Source organism: Pongo abelii, chromosome 1 (assembly GCF_028885655.2).
Source record: "Pongo abelii isolate AG06213 chromosome 1, NHGRI_mPonAbe1-v2.0_pri, whole genome shotgun sequence".
Lineage (NCBI taxonomy): Eukaryota > Metazoa > Chordata > Mammalia > Primates > Hominidae > Pongo > Pongo abelii.
In genome coordinates, this window is record NC_071985.2 from 123,895,696 (window position 1) to 123,915,195 (window position 19,500).

A 19,500-nucleotide genomic window follows, 5' to 3' on the forward strand; every position below is an offset into this window, starting at 1 on the left:
GGGAAGAATTGAAATCTTTGTAGTGAGTATTCCCATCCAGGGGCATGTTTTCTTCACGCAGATTTTATGCATTTTTTTGTTAAGTTTATTACTAGCTATTTTATAGTTTTTCTGAGTATTGTTGACAGATGTTTTCTCTAACTGATATTATAGGAAGTATTTCTATATTGTATATTTAACTTGTACTGGGCTACCTTATGCAATTCTGTTCTTAGCGTTTTGTTGATTTTTTAGTTGATTGTCTTAATTTTTAAGTATGACAATCCATAGCATCTGAAAATATTAATAAGCTTTTTACTCCAGAATATTTGTATTGTACTTTCTTTTCTCTCCAATTCTTATCTATCTCATTTCTTTTTCTTTATTTCATTTGCTAGGTTTTCCAGAACAATATTGGATAATTAATATTGGTGAAAGACAGCATTTTTTTTTTTTAGACAAAGTCTCACTCTTGTCCAGGCTGGAATGCAGTGGCACAATCATAGCTCATTGCAACCTCAAACTCCTGGACTCTGGGATCCTCCCACCTCAGCCTCCTGAGTAGCAGGGACTACAGGTGCATGCCACCACTCCCAGCTAATTAAATTTTTTTTTTTTGTAGAGACATGGTCTCCCTATGTTTTCCAGGCTAGTCTCGAACTCCTGGGCTCAAGTGATACTCCCACGCTGCGGCCTCCGAGAGTGTCAGGATTACCAGCGTGAGCCATAAAAGACAGCATTCTTGTCACGTTACTACTAATAATGAGAATTCTCCCAAGTATGATTCAAATAGATAAGCTTCATCAACAGAGTTTTCTTCTATTCCTAGCTTTCTAGAATTAGGGCTTTTGTTGTTATTTAATTTAAGAAAACGTTTAATCAAATGGGATTTAGAAATCGAGTTTTTCTCCTTTAATCTATTAATTTAGTGGAATATATTAATAAATATACAAATGTTGAACCACAGAATGAGTTGGGCAATTTTCCCTTTTTTTTTTTTTATTGAGATGGAGTCTCGCTCTGTCCTCCAGGCTGGAGTGTAGTGGCGCGATCTTGTCTCACTGCAAGCTCCGCCTCCCGGCTTCACGCCATTCTCCTGCCTCAGCCTCCTGAGCAGCTGGGACTACAGGCATCCGCCAAGTTTTTTGTATTTTTAGTAGAGACGGGGTTTCACCATGTTAGCCAGTATGGTCTCGATCTCCTGACCTCGAGATCCACCCATCTCGGCCTTCCAAAGTGCTGGGATTACAGGCGTGAGCCACCGCGCCTGGCCCCTTTTCTTTTCATGTTCTGGAAGAGTCTAATAATATAGGACTTATCTGTTGCTTAAAAGTCTTGGTAGAATTATGTTTAGTGAACTCTAAGGTTCTATACACGTGCTTCGGGGTCTGCATATACTTGATTTAAATTTCTCCTTTAAAAATATATGTTGAAATATATATACTTTCAAACTGTAATAAATTACATTTTAAACTACGTAATACATAAAAGTTAACATATTAAAGACATTGAAAAATTTTTAAAAGGCTTGGTAGAACTCACCCATCATCCCACTCTTCATGCCTTTCGTGGAGTAGATTTTTAACACTTTCCATTTTTCTCTGGTTACTAGTCTTTTCATATTTTCTACCTTTTTAAGGTGAATTTTAATAAATTATATTATCCTAGAAACTTGCCCAGTTCACCTAAATTTTAAATGGTGTTGATAGGGATTTTTCAATGCCTTTTGATTTAAAATTTTTCTTATTTTTCCTTTCTCATTCTTAATGTTATTTGTTTTTCAGACTTCCAGTGGTTTGTTCCATAGATATTTTGGAAGAAAACATGTTTTATCTTATTGATCAAATTCTTTTAAGTCTCATTTATTTCTAGTAATTTTATGAATCATTTTCTGTGGTTTATTTTATATTCCCTTTTCTATCTTCCTATTTTAAATAGTTTATTGATTTTTGATTTTTTTCCCCCAATAATGCATTTAAGACTAGAAGTTTTCCTCAGAGTACTGCTTTAACTGCATTACATTGGTTTTCCTATGTTATTCTCTCATTTGTCATTGACTTGTAAGTTATGCCTAACATTCATTTTTATTTCCTACTTAATCCAAAGCTATTTAGGTATTAAAATTTCTAATTAAATAGGGTTTTTTTTTGGGGGGGCTATCTTTTTGTTGTTAATGTCTAGTGATAAGAGAATGTAGGTAGTATAATTTTTAATATTGGATTTTCTTGAAATTTTTCTTTGTGGACTGTTACGAGGTAAATTTTTATAAATGTAATGGATTTGAAGAAAATGGATTCTCTTTGTTGGGTAAAATATATATTTATATACACATACACATATATTCATATGGATTAGAACTTGTTAATTAAATTATTCAGATATCTAATATTCTTCCTCTTTTTATATTAGCATAACAAGTAATTCCATAGAATCACAGTTCTTAGAATCCCTTGTAAGGGATCATCAAAATCATCAAATCCAGATAAGTAAGGTACAGTATTGTTATCCCAGGTTATAAGTGAGACATTGGAGGCCCAGAAATACTAAGTGATTTATACAAGGATACGCAGCTAATGGACAGCAGGTGAAGATCAGAGCCCAGGCTGTCAGAGAAACTATGAACAGTCATGCGGGCTCCCATTATCCTTTGTGACAGAAGACAGGCAACATTAATAATATAAATCAATGCTGTATTCAAGAACTGTCATTATTAATTAGAATGCCAACCACATAGCCCAGAAGATGCCTGTGTGTTTATGTTTACTTAGAAAAGTGGAAGGTGAAATCTTCAAGTTGGAGATGCTACTTGAAGATGTTAAAGAGAAAATGGATGAAAGCAAATATACTTCAGCTCCTGCCCTTCCTGTGAGTTCTCCAGTTACCCTGGATGACTTGGCCTCCACCTCCTCTTCACTCTCAAATGAGGTAATACAGCAATATACAGTCTAATTTTGTGCCAGGAAAAATGGTGTTTTTGCATTTATAGACTCCTAATTCATGGATTCACTGAATTCCATTTTTAATATCTCATGAAAATTTAACTTTCCAAAGACCCATGAATTATATTATTTTAAATGGAACCAGCTTTTAAAGATTAGAAGCTATTTCAAGTGTTAATTTTTGAAACATCTTTATAGTTTAGGATGTAACAATGCTGTTTAAATCCATTAAACCACTGAAGAGCTATTTCTTCCAAATTAATAAGAAAATTTTTGTAGATCAAGCCTGGAAGAAATAATTTTTTTTCTTCATAGTTTTGTACTCACCCAGGCTGGAGTATGGTGGCACGATCTCAGCTCATTGCAACCTCTGTCTGCTGGGCTCAAGTGATTCTCCTGCCTCAGCCTCCCAAGCAGCTGAGATTACAGGTGCATGCCACCACCGCCTGGCTAATTTTTTATATTTTTGGTAGAGATGGGGTTTCACCATGTTGGCCAGGCTGGTCTCAAACTCCTGGCCTCAAGTGATCCGCCCGCTTGGCCTTCCCAAGTGTTGGGATTACAGGCATGAGCCACCTGAAAATAAAGAATAGCGCACTCAGTGAAATAATTATTTCTCATGAATCCACTTCTGCATTTTCCTTCTCTCAAGTTAAATTCTTTTGGATTTCTACATATGCAAGATTGGGAATTCAAATCAACCACCACTGTCTTTCTACATTTTTTGCCTTTGTAGCCTCAACTATCAGAACATTCAGACTAAAATTAAAATTCTGAGAAACAGAATCATTTAAATAAATACCTTAAATTGACTCTTTAGTTTCATACAGTATTTGAAGCCACAGCCTGGGGCTGATATTCAAACTTGAATGAGGATTTTGTCAGAGTGAAGGACAAAGTGACAAAGATTATGTCAACATTAGCCCTTCCGAAGAAGTGTTTGCCTCCTCAAAGCACTTACCTGCCTGGCAAAATCTCACTCATTCAAGGCCCAGCTCTAGCGTCAGGTCATTTATGCACCCTTAGTCAGCCATCCTCCTCACCCCCAAGCCTCCCGATCCCCCGCACCTGGAGGAATTCTTGGTCCTGGCCTCTGTGTCCCCGCAGCACTGGGTCTCGTTTGTCTCTGTGACTCTACACTCATCTTTGAATCCTGAATGTCCAGCTGAAAGCCCAGGAGAGTCGATGCTTCATAGAGGAATCCCTGAGCCACTGTGGATGTAACAGCCCATCTCAAGGCACGCAAGCAGTCTCTAGGCTCACAGCGGCTGCCCTGCTAGTCTTGGACCTGAAGGAGTCACAAGTCTTTGTGAGGCCACCTCAGGGTTGGCCCTGCCCTCTACCTGGCAGCTCCCTGGGGTCTGGATCTGCTCTTCTTTACTTGGTCCCAAGTTTACAGCTACTGTTGTGAAATGATGAGAACTCTCTAAATAACTTTGTGGGAAGTGGTTCTGGAAAGAGTCTAGTGCTGGCATCCTTCATTCACTCAGCAGTATGTATTGCTATATGCTAGCACTTTTCTAGGTATTGGGGATAAAACATGAACAACAGACAAATCACCTGCCCTCAAGATGCTTACATTTCTGTGAGAGAGATATATACATACTTAACAAATTAAGCCGGGTGCGGTGGCTCACACCTGTAATTCCAGCACTTTGGGAGGCTGAGGCAGGCGGATCACGAGGTCAGGAGATCAAGACCAGCCTAGCCAACATGGTGAAACCCTGTCTCTACTAAAGATACAAAAAATTAGCCGGGCATGGTGGTGGGCACCTGTAATCCCAGCTACTCAGGAGGCTGAGGCAGGAGAATTTCTTGAACCTGGGAGGCAGAGGTTGCAGTGAGCCGAGATTGTGCCATTGAACTCCAGTCTGGGTGACAGGGCAAGACTCCATCTCAAAAAAAAAAAAAAAAAAAAAAATTAACATATAATTATGAAATGTTAAAAGCACGGTGCAGAAAATAATAATACATTCCACGTGACTCTGAAGCCAGACTATCTGGGTTCACATACTGGCTCTGTCACTTATTAGCTTTGTGATCTTAGGAAAGTTATGCAACCTCTCTGTGCCTCAGTTCTCTCTTCTGTAAAATGGGGATAATAATACTTACCTCACACGGCTGTTATGATGTTTAAATGAGTTAATATAAGTAATATACTGAAAATAGGGCCTGGCTCACAGTAAGTACATTACTCCTGGGTGTTAGCTATCATGACTATTAAGTAATGGGATATGACCAAAAGTAAGTAAATGCAGAAGGTTTGAATTACTAAGGGAGAAGGTTTTTCAGAGAAGGTGAGATTTGGACTGAGTCTTGGAGGATGAGAAGGCAGCTAGATAAGGAGCTGGGGGAGACAGGGGTGGGGACGTCAGGCAGGATGTTATGGTGCCTTAGGGGTGCTGTAGGGATGCTGAACTGATTTTGAGTCACCTCCAGTGGGACTGTGGCTCTAATTCAAGTCCTTTTGTGTGGCTCCCCCAGATTCCCAAGGAGCACCCTGGCCACCCTTCTGGGCCTCGAGGCTCAGGTGGGAGTGAGGCAACAGGGACACCCCAAGGAGGGCCGCAGGAGGTCCCCAATGAGGATCTCTGTGAGCTGGCTCTGCAGACGTGAGTCCTCGCCCTGGAGCCCCAGAAGACACAGGACACAGAAAGAGGCCCCTTCCTCATGCAGCCTCCAGGGGGGCCCATGGGGCTCCCACAGGAAAAGCAGTCTTAGACCACAAGTTACAAAGCCTGGTAGCCGGGCTCCTCACCTGCCCCACCAGCAGGGCCTGGTCAGCCTCTGCAACCCTCTGGGCAGAGATCTGAGGGACAGGACGGCTGGGGCTGGGGGACACAGGGAGAAGTGAAGGTCAAGTGGCCGCACGAGGCCCACAGCACTCTCTGCCTTAGGTTGCTCACTCCCACTGTCCCAGGGATGCTGCCAAATGATTCCCAATAGTGGAGCTCCCAGGTAGCTCAAGAACTGATTCTAAAATTCAAACTGCTTTTTTTTTTTTTAATTAGTTACCTAAACAGTCATTATGGAGATGCAGCTGCCCAGAACAAGCCAGACCAAGTGGCCATGAGGCTGTCTTCTAACTCTGGGGTAATGTCCTGCAGCCGGGGCCTGGCTGGGTTCTTCTCATTGTTGGCTCTTTAACTAAAACCAGTGTTGCTGAATGTGACTGTGAAATTGGCATAAACAAGATCACCTACCTCTTCCTAATGGCATCCTGGGTGTCAGTGCTAGTGATGGCTGGTACTGCTGACGCTTTCCCACTTTCAGCACTCCTGAGAATCTTGGCAGGCGTACCTAGACCAGAGCTTCTCCAACTTCTCCGAGCCTGTGAATCAGCTGCAGATCTTGTTAAAATGCTGGCTCTGAATCAGTAAGTTTGGGGTGAGCCTGCAATTCTGCGTTGCTAACAAGCCCCAGGTGATGCCAAAGCTGCTGGTTCTGGTCTGGGGACCACACTTTAAATTCCGAGAGTCTAGAGATTATTTCATTTTGAATGAATTGGAAATGCTGGGATTAACAACCCCGGGGTCTTAAATGATAGCAATATGACAATAAGCAGTAAACGATGATGTAATAATTATGTTGGCTCAGAGCTTTACAGTTTGCAAAGTCTTTTTGCAGAGGAAGAGTAGTTTAGAAAGGTGAGATTTGTTCAGGGTAAATGATAGGCGATATTAAAGCCCAGGTCTCCAACTCAGGTGGAGGGGCACCTCCCTGCATTCTGCTAATGTAAATCTGCCTTAAATGTCGGTGGAGGAGTAACCCTGTAAGCTTAGCAGTGATAAAATATAAAAATTAAAAAAAAAAATGGGAAAAATGGATTAAAAAACCCTTTTTTTTAAAATTATGAAACTGATACATGCTTATTACAAGAGAAATGAGAAAATAAAGAAAAGTATAAAGAAGAAACTTCCACTGAGAGGAAAATTAATCTATTTTTTTTTTTTTTTGAGACACTCTTGCTCTGTTGTCCAGGCTGGAGTACAATGGTGCGATCCCGGCTCACTGCAACCTCTGCCTCCTGGGTTCCAGTGATTCTCCTGCTTCAGCCTCCTGAGTAGCTGGGATTACAGGCATGTGCCACCACGTGCAGCTAATTTTTGTATTTTTAGTAGAGACGGGGTTTCACCATGTTGCCCATACTGGTCTAGAACTCCTGACCTCAGGTGATCCACCCACCTCAGCCTCCCAAAGTGCTGGGATTACAGGCATGAGCCACTGCGCCTGGCCCATTGCTAATATTTTAATGTATATCCTTCCAGTCTTTTTTCTCCTATATATACATTTTGGCCAAAATAGGATTTTACTATATATATATTGTTTTATGCTTTTCATTTAATGTTATATTTTCAGCAGCTCTCCACATCACTTAGAATAAACCTATCACTTCATTTTTGATGACTGCACTATATTTCATTATACTAATGTACTCTGACACATTTAGACAATCTCTTATTGATGGAGATTTAGTTTTTTCCAGTTCTTTTATATTATAAACACTGCTTCAGGTAACATCATTTGACATGCAAACTTTTGTAGTTGATCATTTCCTTAGAATAAAACCCTAGGATTGCAGTTAATGGTTCAAATGGTACATGCTGAAAATTCTGATAATCTGGCCTTTAGGAAGGCCGTGGGGGTTTATAGGCTGAGGGCAGTGCATGGGAATGTTGGTGTCCCCACTTTGAGCCTACTCCAGACATTTTTTTCCAACTTTTGCTAAATGCATAAGTGAAAACTGATATCTCATTATTATAATCTTGCTATTTTTGAAATTCAACCTATTTTCATGTGTTTCTTGGCCACTCGCACCTCCTCCTTGACAATATTGATATTTTAAGTTGCTTACAAAACTGAAACCACCATCAATTAAAAAAAATGTAGATAGACAACTGACAAAATATTAAGAGCAAATAATGTTCATTGTTGAGAACTTCATTATATCAAATGCTGTGACAAATTACCCAAGGAGCAGAACTGTGATTAAGAACACAAGCATACTGGCCAGACGCGGTGGCTTGCGCCTGTAATCCCAGCACTTTGGTAGGCCAAAAGGGTGGATCACTTGAGGTCAGGAGTTCAAGACCAGCCTGACCAACATGGTGAAACTCTATTTCTACTAAGACAAACAAAAATTAGCTGGATGTGGTGGTGTGTGCCTGTAGTCCCAGCTACTTGGAAGGGAGGCTGAGGTGGGAGAATCACTTGAAATTGGGAGGGAGGCGGAGGTTGCGGTAAGCCAAGATTGCGCCACTGCACTCCAGAGCCTGGGCAACACAGAGAAACTCCATCTTAAAAAAAAAAAAAAAAAAAAAAAAAGAACACAGCATACCAGTCAGATAGGTAAAAGTTCAAATCCCTGCTTTCCCACTTACTCATGATGCGACCTCACCAAGTTGCTTAAATCCTCCAAGGCTCAGATTACTCACCATTAAAGTGGAGACAACGTGCCAGGATGGTTGGAAGTATTAAAGAGACTATAAGAGAAGCACCTGGTACATCATGAACAACTAACAAATGGTAACAGGAAAACACTGAAACCCTCCAAGAAAATTAATGGACAAAGGACATGAGCTAAAAAGTCACAAGTAAGGCTGGGCGCAGTGGCTCACGCAATTACTCACAATTAAAGTAATCCCAGTACTTTGGGAGGCCGAGGCGGGCGAATCATGAGGTCAGGAGCTCGAGACCAGCCTGGCCAACATGGTGAAACTCTGTCTCCACTAAAAATACAAAAAATTAGCTGGGGGTGGTGGTGGGCGCCTGTAATCCCAGCTACTTGGGAGGCTGAGCCAGGAGAATTGCTTGAACCCTGGAGGCGGAGGTTGCAGTGAGCTGAGATTGGGCCACTGCATTCCAGCCTGGGCAACAGAGTGAGACTCCGTCTCAAAAAAAAAAAAAAAAGTTGCAGGTAGGAAATACAACCAATAAATCAGCATACAGTAACAGACTTATTTCCTTTAGTCACAGAGGAAATGCAAATTAACACAAAAGGTGACACCCCCCCTTCAATTATCAAGTGATAATTCCTGATGCAGAGGAAGGTGTGGTGAAACTGAGCCATCCACATTGTTGGTGGCTGTGAAATCTGTACAAGTTTTGTGGGAAGTAATTTGGCAATATGGGTCATCACACAAACATGTTCACAACCTTTGGCCCAGACATTTCCTTGGGAAGTAATCCAGGATGTGGAAAAAGCTAGGTGTACAATGATGCTTCTGCCATTGTTTATAATGATGGGAAAAGTACATTTATTTTTTACTTACATAAAGGGTAAGACCATAGTAAAAAAATACACAGTGGGTGGTATCAGCCCTCACAGGTCAGTGGAGTAATTGTTTTGTGTTAAAGAGGGACGTATAACCAATCATTTAGGCCCCCAGACAGTCCCTAAACCCTGTTTTAATTCATAGTTGAATATATTTATTTGGAAAGGCTTTTAGAGCTCTACTAGCCAGCGGTCAGATTAATAGATCTAAAAATTATGTTCCTAAATCTGTTCATTCTCTGGTGAAGCTTGGAGTAATTTGAAACTAAGGGAAAGCTAAAAAGGGAGAAAGTATTCTGTCATCTGTACACCAGATTTTAAAATCTGTTTAGAGGAGGAAAGAAGCAAACCAGGGTGGAAACTTCCATTCTTCAGCCCAGGCCATTAAAGGCGCAGCCCCGACTGAGTGACACATCAGAACTAAGGATGGGCTCTTTCTTCTTTTCCTCCTGTCCCCCTGCACCTCCATTTCCCCATCTGGAGGAGAGGTTTGGCGAGTCTGTCTCTCCGCCTGACGTGGCAAGTTCAGCCGGACCTCAGCTGCTTGCTGGGCTATGCGTGTGCAGCCGCAGCGTGAGTCACATCTTCTATCACATCTCCATCTGTGTGCTTTGTGGCGCAGGAGGACCCCAAGGGCACTCCAGGAAGGCAGGATTGTGCAGAGACGACGGCACCCAGTCCGAGCTGTGCCTTCTGTCGCAGGCTCCTTGAATGGTGAGGGCTTCTTGCAGCTACATTCCCAGGGTGGGTTGGAGTCGGTCCTGGCATAGTAACTCCAGCGAGAGTGGGCGGCAACTAACTGAGGCCACTGGCTGAGTTATAGAGTCACAGATCTCAGGCCTGGGCACAGAGCCCAGCCTCCCTCGCACCCTACAGATCCTCTAGCAGTGGTCCTCAACTGGGGAGAACATCAAAATCACCATGGGAGATTTTACAATCATGCACATGCCTCCATCCCACCTACTGTCTCAGCATGGCCAGCGGTGGGGCTCTGGTAGGAATATTGCTTTTAAATCTCCCCAGGTGATTCTGATAAGCCCCCTTGGTTAAGAATCATGGTTACAGCTCATGGAGGGTGGTCCTGTAGGCTTTTTAACATTGCCTACGTGGGGGATTCTTATCTTGTATAACAAACAGCTCCCACCATCCCTACTCTCTCCTTATGATGAGCAAAAGTCTTCTCTGTTGGGTTTCACCTGAGCCCCCCAGTCCCAGGAACAAGCCTCATTCCTCTTCTCAGGGCTGACTTCTTCCCATTCCTAAGGATGAAATCTTCCAGAGCTAACAAGCTGTAAATCATGTAAAATCCTCAGGAGAAATCCTTTGTTTTTGAAACACCCATTGGTGCAACTATTAATCTGTGTCGATTCAGCATCATTTATTTGAAGCTTCTTTCAGGTAGCGAGGGATGTTACCTCTAAGCTCACCGTGGACTCCGGCCAAAGCTTGGCTCATTGACCTTTGGAAGGTCAAGAGTCAGGGAGGCAGCAGGTGTTTAGCAACCACTATTATATGTACATAATGGACTCTAATAGAAGCAGATGACAGGGTCTGAAAGACTGAGGCTTCCTGTTAGAAAGCATTCCATTGTGGGAATGGGCACCTGCCTTAAGAGTTCTAATGAGTGTCCACCCCTGAAAAAAGAAACTGCATGAAGCTTGTGCTAAAAATGGTCATGTGTCATCGTGTGTGGGTCATTAAACCACCATGTCAGTCATCAGCTTTGAGCGCCCTTTAATCCAAGGGGAACTCATGAAGCTTACTCACTGAGTCATCCCAGGCCTACTATTTTTATTTATTGAATTAAAGTCTAATTTTGGATTTTTAAAGGTTTTACTAAGTATAATGAAAGTATTTTGACATTTAAAAACCATTTTTATTAAGCATTCAAAGTACTAAATTTCTCTCTTCTAAATTCCTAGTCTAGACCCTACAGAAGTACATTAAGTACCAAGACAGGGACCAATGTTCCAGACTAAATAATACTTTTTTATGATAGACAAGCTGGAAAGACAAGCACAACCAAGTGTAAAATCAAATCTCACAGTGAATCCACTGCTGGGGAGTGATGAGGAGATACACGACTTATGAATTAAAATCTTGGTAATTTACATAATCCCTGAGGAATTATTGATTGAAGGGAGGGCTATATATTCTTTCTGTTAGAAGATTAAATCTGTCTCTGATGGGACTTGTCCTTTATGAAGCTTGCTGAAGTACATACTGTTTTCAGGATATTTGTAAATTGTTTATATATAAGTGGATAAATTATATATGTATAAAATGTAAAATATGCTTATCCCTTTATGTTATTTCTGATGCAAAACTTTGGATTTAAGTGTGTACTTTAGCCGCTTTGTCTTGTTGAAAAACTGTCTTCTCCAGTGGAATTATGTTTGGCCAGAAGATTTGAGTACACAAAGGAGTTTAACAGCAGAAAAAGTCCTGTGTTGGACTGCACGCACTTGAGTGAGATCCAAGTTTCCCACTTCGGAGAGCAGATGTTCAAATGCCCCAGAGGAGAAGGGTGGAGACAGAAAATGAGGTGTGAGAAAATATGTGACTCAAGAGGACAGCATGTTTTTCCAAGAGAAGAGAAAGGGCCTGGCTTCTCAGCCCCACGAACCCGCAGCCCCATCCCTTCTCCACCAACAGCAGGCCAGGGCACAGCGCGGCGAGCATGTGTTTGCCCAGCAATGCCTTGGGCTCAAACCCTAGCCCTGGGCAATCTGCCTCATTCATGCCAGGATGTTTCGGGCACGGTGCCTTCCATACTAAGAATGAACAACTTTCACTGGGGGCTATGACTGTATCCCAGGAGCTGAGCAAGAGTTTTGTTCAGAACTGTTATTAATTCGAATTCCTTTGGAGGAGTTGCGATTTCTGAGGAGGAGGGAGGAAGCTGCAGGTGGGCCACAGGAAGGCTCCTGAAGAATGTCCATTGCAGTTGCTTCTTTCTGACGCCACCTGGTGGCCATGTGCAACTAAAATCACCTCCACATGCTCCCACAGCCTTTAGTCCCACAGACACCCGACAAATCCCACTTTGCTGGAGTTGTTGGATGTAATCAGCTTGTACTTCCAGGGCCAAAGCTACGTGACCCATTACTGATGTATAGCATAGTTTCTTCCCCTGGTAGGAACTGTTTGTTTGTTTTTGAGATGAGGTTTTGCCATGTTGCCCTGGCTGGTCTTGAACTCCTAGTCTCAAGCCATTCACCCTCCTTGGCCTCCCAAAGTGCTGGGATTACAGGCATGAGCCACCATACCCAGCCTGGAATGGATTTTGATGCATGAGGAAAACTCCAAATTTTATAATTCCATACTTCAAATGTGTTTTGTAAATGTGTATATGATGATTAGATATTAACCTCGGCAGAACAAAACATTTATTTTTCACGTCTTGTATACATTTTCTTTTTTTTTTTTTTTTTTTTTTTTGAGACGGAGACTCGCTCTTTCACCTAGGCTGGAGTGCAGTGGCGCTATCTCGGCTCACTGCAAGCTCCGTCTCCCGGGTTCATGCCATTCTCCTGCCTCAGCCTCCCGAGTAGCTGGGACTATAGGCGCCCGCCACCGCGCCCGGCTAATTTTTTGTATTTCTAGTAGAGACGGGGTTTCACGTGTTAGCCAGGATGGTCTCGATCTCCTGACCTCGTGATCTGCCCGCCTCAGCCTCCCAAAGTGCTGGGATTACAGGCGTGAGCCACTGCGCCCAGCCTGTCTTGTATACATTTTCTTATCAGGCCAAATTGTGCCGGGGTGCAATTTCTTGTAGAAAAGCTCTCAAACAGGCAGGCAGAGGAGAGCTCTGTGTGGAGGATGACAAACCCCTCCTACACTGTTCCAGGCTCTGATATAACAAAATTTAACGTTTCAACTTTACCAAAACTTTCCCTATCTCTATTGGAAATGCACTAAAAGTTTACAGGATCTTATGCACCTTTTTTTTAGGAAGCAAAAAGTGGAGAAAAAGGGCCACAGAAGGATCAACTGTGGAAGATTTTCAATTGTCCTTCATGAAAAGGCACCACACTCAGATTCAACTCCCAGTAAGTTGATGGGCTTGGGCTGGGTGCTCATTCTTCAGCGTCCCTCCCCATGGGGTCTGCTCACAGTAGGCACCAGCTTGCCATCTGCCACTCCAAGAGCATTTCCCTACACTAGGATGTTGCATGTTGTATTTATTTATTTGCAAAATGTAAAGAATTAATAGGCTGGGCATGGGGGCTCATGCCTGTAATTCCAGCACTTTGGGAGGCTGAGGTGGGTGGATCACTTGAGCTCAGGAGTTCAAGACCAGCCTGGCCAACATGGTGATATTCCATCTGCACAAAAAAATACAAAAATTAGCCAGGTGTGGTGGCTCACGCCTGTAGTCCCAGCTACTTGGGAGACTAAGGTGCGAAGATTGCTTGAGTCCGGGAGGTTGAGGCTGCAGTGAGCCATGATCATGCCACTGTAGTCCAGCCTGGGCGACAGAGTAGGACCCTGTTTCAAAAAAAAAAAAAAAAAAAAGAAAGAAAAGAAAAGAAAAAAAGAATCACTTTCAATAAGATGTGGTTAAGTAGAGTAAAGCACGAACACCTGTTTCTAGCTGAAAATGAAGGACTCCATGGACCCAATCACAAGATGTCTTTCAGTCTGTCCAACCTCATCCTTCCCACATGACCCATAACTGTACCTGGTAAGGTTACTGGCTACGTGAGAGTTGCTGCTGCCTTGGATATAATGCATTTCATAGAAGCAAAGGAAGTTGGAGCTGGGAGGTGCCCGAGTACATGCAATTCAATGGCTTTTAGTCATAAGATCCTTTCTTCAAAGATAGTTTAAGGAGAGAAACATCTAGCAGAACTGCCCTGGGAGAAGAGCTGAGGCTGGAGGCCTCTGCTCAGGCAGCCTCTCAGCTTAAAAATCACCTCTGAGCCTAACCTACCTACCCAGCTTGTCTCCCCAGCTTACACACCAGGAAGCTGCACTGGAGAGCTACCCAGGCTTTCTTACATCCGCGCTGCCTGTGGCCCAGAGCCATGCCTCCAGCTCTGCCTTCTGTTATGTCACATTTAGTTCTGCATTGGCTTCTCTGTAGATGACACATTTCCAAATAATAATAGGGTTCATTGATTGAAGACTTATTATGCCAGATGGTATAACAAAGTAGGTGTTTTCCAGGTGTAATCGGAGTGTCCCTGGGGTTTCCTGAAACCCTTTCGGGGGGCCACCAGGTCCTTCCTTTACCAGCCATATAGCTGTGCAACGCTAGTATTACAGGCAACTGATGGAGATGCAGCTATGGAATCCAGTTGCCTTTTATTAAGCCAGATATTCAAGATATTTGCCAAAATGTAAAATGATGCCACTCTTCTCACTAAATTTTTTGGAAATAGTTATTTTCATTAAAAAACTGCTATTTTGTTAATATGAAATGGAGTTATTACTTTTTAAGTGCCATAATAAATAAAATTATCTTTTAAACATCTCAGTTTAAAATTCTAAAAAAAAGCGCCCTGGAACTGCTCATTTAGTTTTGGGAAATCTAAATGATTCGCACAAGCAAAAAATGACTAGTAATCTATACATTAGTAGTTCTCTACCAATCCATCTGCAGTGGACTGAATGTTGAATGATAGCTGTTCTCCAATGAGGGGGGATTTTCACCTCAGGCATATAAAATGGTATATATTATCATTTTATGGTAGATTAAAACCACAGAAACAAAGGCTGTTTAGGGTCCTCAATTTTAAGAGTGTAAAAGTGTTCTGGAATCAAAAGTTTGAAAACTGTTGCCACTGTATATCACATAACTCTCACAACATCCCTGTAATGCAGGAATGATTATCTTTATTTTATAGATAAGGAACTAGAGGCTCAGAGAAATTAAGTGACTTGACAGGACCAAAGAGTGAGTGTGAGTGTATTAGTTATCTATAGCTGTGTAACAAAGTATCCCAGAATTTAAGGCTCAAAACAACAAACATTTATCATCTTAGAGTTTCTGTGGGTCAGGAATTTGGGAGCACTTTAGCTGGGTGGTTCAGGCTCAGGGTCTCTTATGAGGTTTGGTCAAGATGTCAGCCAAGGATGCCGTCATCTGAGGGCTTGACTGGGGCTGGAAGATCTGCTTCCAAGATGGCTCACTCACATGAGCCTTGGCAGGAGGTCTCAGTTCCCCAACATGTGGGCCTCTCCAATAGGCTGCTTGAGTGTCATTATGACATGGCAGCCAGCTTCCCCCAGAGCAAGTGATCCAAGAGAGAAATACCAAGATGGAAGCTTCAGTGTCTTTCATGGCCTAGTTTTGGAAGTTACATGCCATCACTACTGCTCTATTTTATTTGTTAGAAGTGAGTCACTAAACCCAGCCTATACTCAAGGAGAGAGGAATTAGGCTCTACCTTTTAAAGAGTGTCAGTTCAGTTGGGTGTGGTGGCTTACGTCTGTAATCCCAGCACTTTGGGAGGCTGAACCCGGATTGTTTGAGCCCAGGAGTTCAAGACCAGGCTGGACAACATAGGGACCCAATATTTAAACATAAAAGCAAAACAAAACAAAAAAACACAGAAGGTTGAGGCTTATGATTGAGCCACTGCATTTCAGCCTGGGAGCAACAGAATGAAACCTTGGCTCAAAAAAATAAAAATAGCACGTTAAAGAATTTGTAAACATATTTTCAACCATCATAGCTAATAAGTAGCAGAGCCAGGCTTCAACCCTGGGCCTTCAAACTCATTCCATTTGTTAATATGAAATGGATTTGTTATTATACAACGAAGTTACTATATATTGTATAATATGTTAAAAGTCAAGATGTCAGCCAGGGATGACTTCACTTTAACATACTTTGAAAGATAATGTTAAAAATGAGTCTAACCATGAGTTCAGTAAGGCAAGAAGCATTGGAAGAGGCTTTGTCACTGCAGCATCTGTCCTGCAGCAAGATGTTGCTTGGACATCCAGTCCTGACATGCTCACCCGCCTGGCCCCAGGCTTTCATACTCTGGCCTTACCTGGAGTGCTGCTCTGTCCACAGCCTGCAAGACAGGTTCTAGACCTGCACCAGATACACATGCTGTCTGCTACTAGCTTCTCTGAGGCTAAGAGAGCAAAGTCATGATTCAGGTTCCCTTATAGGCTTATGAATGTCACATAGAAGAAACCCATCTTTCCAGTGGTCTGGATGACAAAATACAAGCTCTTGGCCACAGCAGGGTCTGAGAGAAAGAATGTGGATGTATCAGGTCTACTATGGAAAAACAAATACAAATACAAGGTTGTCTGATAGTTCAGTGGGCCAAATTGCCGCAGATCCATTCATTCAGCAAAACTTTACTAAGCCTAAATATGTATGCTACATCTTGAGATTTTCATACAAGAAATGTTAATTATCAAAACATTTCTCAGTTGTCAGAAGGGAATTCCAAATGTTACCCCAGGCTGGCAACTCCCCTTGGTGACACAGCCGGGATGTTAAGCACTTTGGTGCCAAACACATACCCTGCACAGTTACAGCTCTGCTCTCCACACCATATTTTATGACTATAATCAAGACACTTACCCTTCATTCATGCAACTTGGGCTTTTTCAGATTCTGATACAGGACACAGCTTCTGTTCTGATTCTGGCACTGAAATGCAGAGTAACAAATGTCAGGACTGTGGCACTAAGATTCCTGCCTCCCAAAGAGCCTGCAGGAAAGAACCAACTAAAGGTAACACTCACCTGGGGCCTCAGAAAGGCGAGTGGGGACAGCCACTGTTCCCAGGCAATGAACTGTATTTTTAATCTTTTCTTTCCAGAATTTCATTATAGGTACAACACTCCAGGACAGAATTACTCAAATCATAGCAAAAGAGGTGCCTTTGTCCAGCCCCATTCTTTAGATGAAAGTAAAAACTCTTCACCCTGTAAGTACATCTCCTGCATGACCCCATCCATATCAACAACCTAATGTCCCAGGTATGGGACATTCACATGACACTGGCCACTGCTTCCATCTGGGAAGCCCTGGCCTCTCCATTCTGCTGCCCAGGTCTTGTGCACTCATCTGACACTTCCAAATCCAGCCCTACACCTGGATGGCAAGAGGCTGAGCTGGGGCTGGAAAATATGAAATCGCAGTGACCAAGGACTTTGAAAGTAATTAAGGGCTACACCAGTGCAAATTGGTAGCAACCCATAAATGTTTGCTGAACAAATAAATGACTTACTGGATAATCACTACTATTATTGTTGCTATTCAGAGGTGGCTAATGCTTTACATATATCCCTACTAAAAGACAGCATGTAGAGAAGTAGACTATTTTTACACTCCATAGACATCATGTTGCTAACTTCCAATGCAAAAATTTGCTGTCTTTGAAAAAAAATTAAAACCCTACAAACACATATTTCAAAAGATGAACGGCATGACTGCTCTTTCCCAGGCTCTTGAAAGAAAGGAACTCATACCCAAATAAGGAAAGCTCAAAGCAAAATGGGGTAAGTTCTAAAAGCAGGGCAAAGTGTGCCAAGGGAACAGGAAGGAGGGAAGGAAATACTCCTAGTTTTACTCCTCAACGACAGCTATACCTGATTCTCTGAGAGGTGCTACATCCTTGCCCTCATACCTTCAGAGCTCTTCCTCTCCTTCTCTGGGAGAGGGCACCAGGGAGAATGTTTCTTGTTTTTCATGATGGCCGGTGCCCAAGACTTAAGAATGTCATTTACCTGACTGACCTCAGCTGTGTCTCCCCTCCCCACCTCCAGCTGCCACATCCTCCAATTGCATGTATTCTTTTGAAGTGACAGTCACTAAGACTGGAGAAGCCACAGGGCAGATTTCTTCACTATCTCCTTGGTCTTGAGGTCTACAGCCTGTGACACTAGTCATGCCAGTATACGAACGAGGGCTGCAGTGGATTCATCCACAATGTGATCTTGAACTCCATTAGCTAACTAAGGGGGTAGAAGTCATAAGGAGGCAGCTTTCCCTCTAGGTTACAAAGACCCTTACAGCAGTTGGAGCAGACAGAAAATGGAGGGGGCTGAGGCAGGCGGTTGTGAGCTCATCTGTGGACCGGAAGGCAATGGACTTTGTCTGGAAGCTGTAGATCTGTACACTGGACTAGAACTGGACCAGGTGACACTGTGGTGCTTACTAACTCTGAGTTTCCAGTAAAATCCAAAATTACATTTGGAGACTACCAAAGAATCAAGATTGAGCTCATTAGTGCCTCTTCATCATGTCCCAAGTCTAGGTGGTCAGCATGACTCAATCTTGGTTTCTGGCTTCTGCCCTGCCTTGCATGTCTGAGGGACAATCTCTCCCAGCGTCCTTTGTCCAACGGGACCCTCCGGAGGGTGAGTGAAGCCTGGCTACTTGACACCAATGAATGAGACAGGAGACCTGGAGGGAGAATGAGGGGAAGACAGAGAGAAGAAGAGGGAAAGGGAAGGGGAGAAGAGAGCCTTGGTGACAGAGAAGGCAGATTTGTTGGCCACTGACTCGTCTCTTTTCCTTTATCTGTCTTTCTTCTTGTCTTCCATGGTGACTTTTCCACATTTTCCTTCTCTGTTTAGACTCTATTTTCTGGAATTGTCTTTGTAACATAATCATTAATTTCTACTCCTAGAATCTTAACTCCTAAAATTGAAGAGGATTTCAGAAATCCATTTGGTCCAATCTCTTGGAAGATATTATTCCTCCATTTATCAGATGTGGTTGTTAAACCCAGAGAAGTCAGATGTCATGCACAGATCACACAGCAAGCACCCAGGGAACCTAAACTCCTGGTTTCTATCTGCTAATAAAAATCTTTTTTTTTTTTTTTTGAGACAGAGTCTTGCTCTATCACCCAGGCTGGATTGCAGTGGCACTATCTTGGCTCACTGCAACCTCCACCTCCCGGGTTCAAGTGACTCTCCTGCCTCAGTCTCCCAAGTAGCTGGGATTACAGGCACCCACCACCACACCTGGCTAATTTTTGTATTTTTAGTAGAGACAGGGCTGGTCTCGAACTCCTGACCTCAGGTGATCTGCCCACCTCGGCCTCCCAAAGTGCTGGGATTAAAAACATGAGCCACCGCGCCTGGCCTAAAACTCCTTTTAAAATTGAATTTCTTTTCCTAAGTTCAGAATACTTCATAGAAAGTTCTCTATTAAAAATTTTATTCTTAGAGACAGGGTCTAGCTCTGTCGCCCAGGCTGGAGGGCAGTGATGTGATCATAGCTCAATGCTTCCTTGAACTTCTGGGTTCTAGCGAGCCTCCTGCCTTAGCCTCCTAAGTAGCTACAAAACTGTAGGCACATGCCACCATGCCCAGATAACT

The 19,500-nt window shown here is 42.7% G+C and overlaps 1 protein-coding gene across 15 annotated transcripts in view; it reads left to right on the plus strand.

Annotated features, from left to right (window-relative positions):
• The window catches only part of AKNAD1 (AKNA domain containing 1), a 42,687-nt gene that overhangs the window by 18,163 nt on the left and 5,024 nt on the right, over positions 1-19,500 (plus strand). For 6 of the 15 annotated variants that reach the window (XM_054530251.2, XM_054530255.2, XM_054530305.2 and 3 more), the window contains exons 7-13: positions 2,748-2,904; positions 5,403-5,530; positions 5,930-6,011; positions 9,815-9,906; positions 13,147-13,244; positions 16,778-16,900; positions 16,989-17,096. In XM_054530251.2, coding sequence (XP_054386226.1) covers positions 2,748-2,904; positions 5,403-5,530; positions 5,930-6,011; positions 9,815-9,906; positions 13,147-13,244; positions 16,778-16,900; positions 16,989-17,096 — 788 coding nt within the window. The other 9 variants (XM_054530294.2, XM_054530262.2, XM_054530304.2 and 6 more) reach the window with 8 other exon arrangements.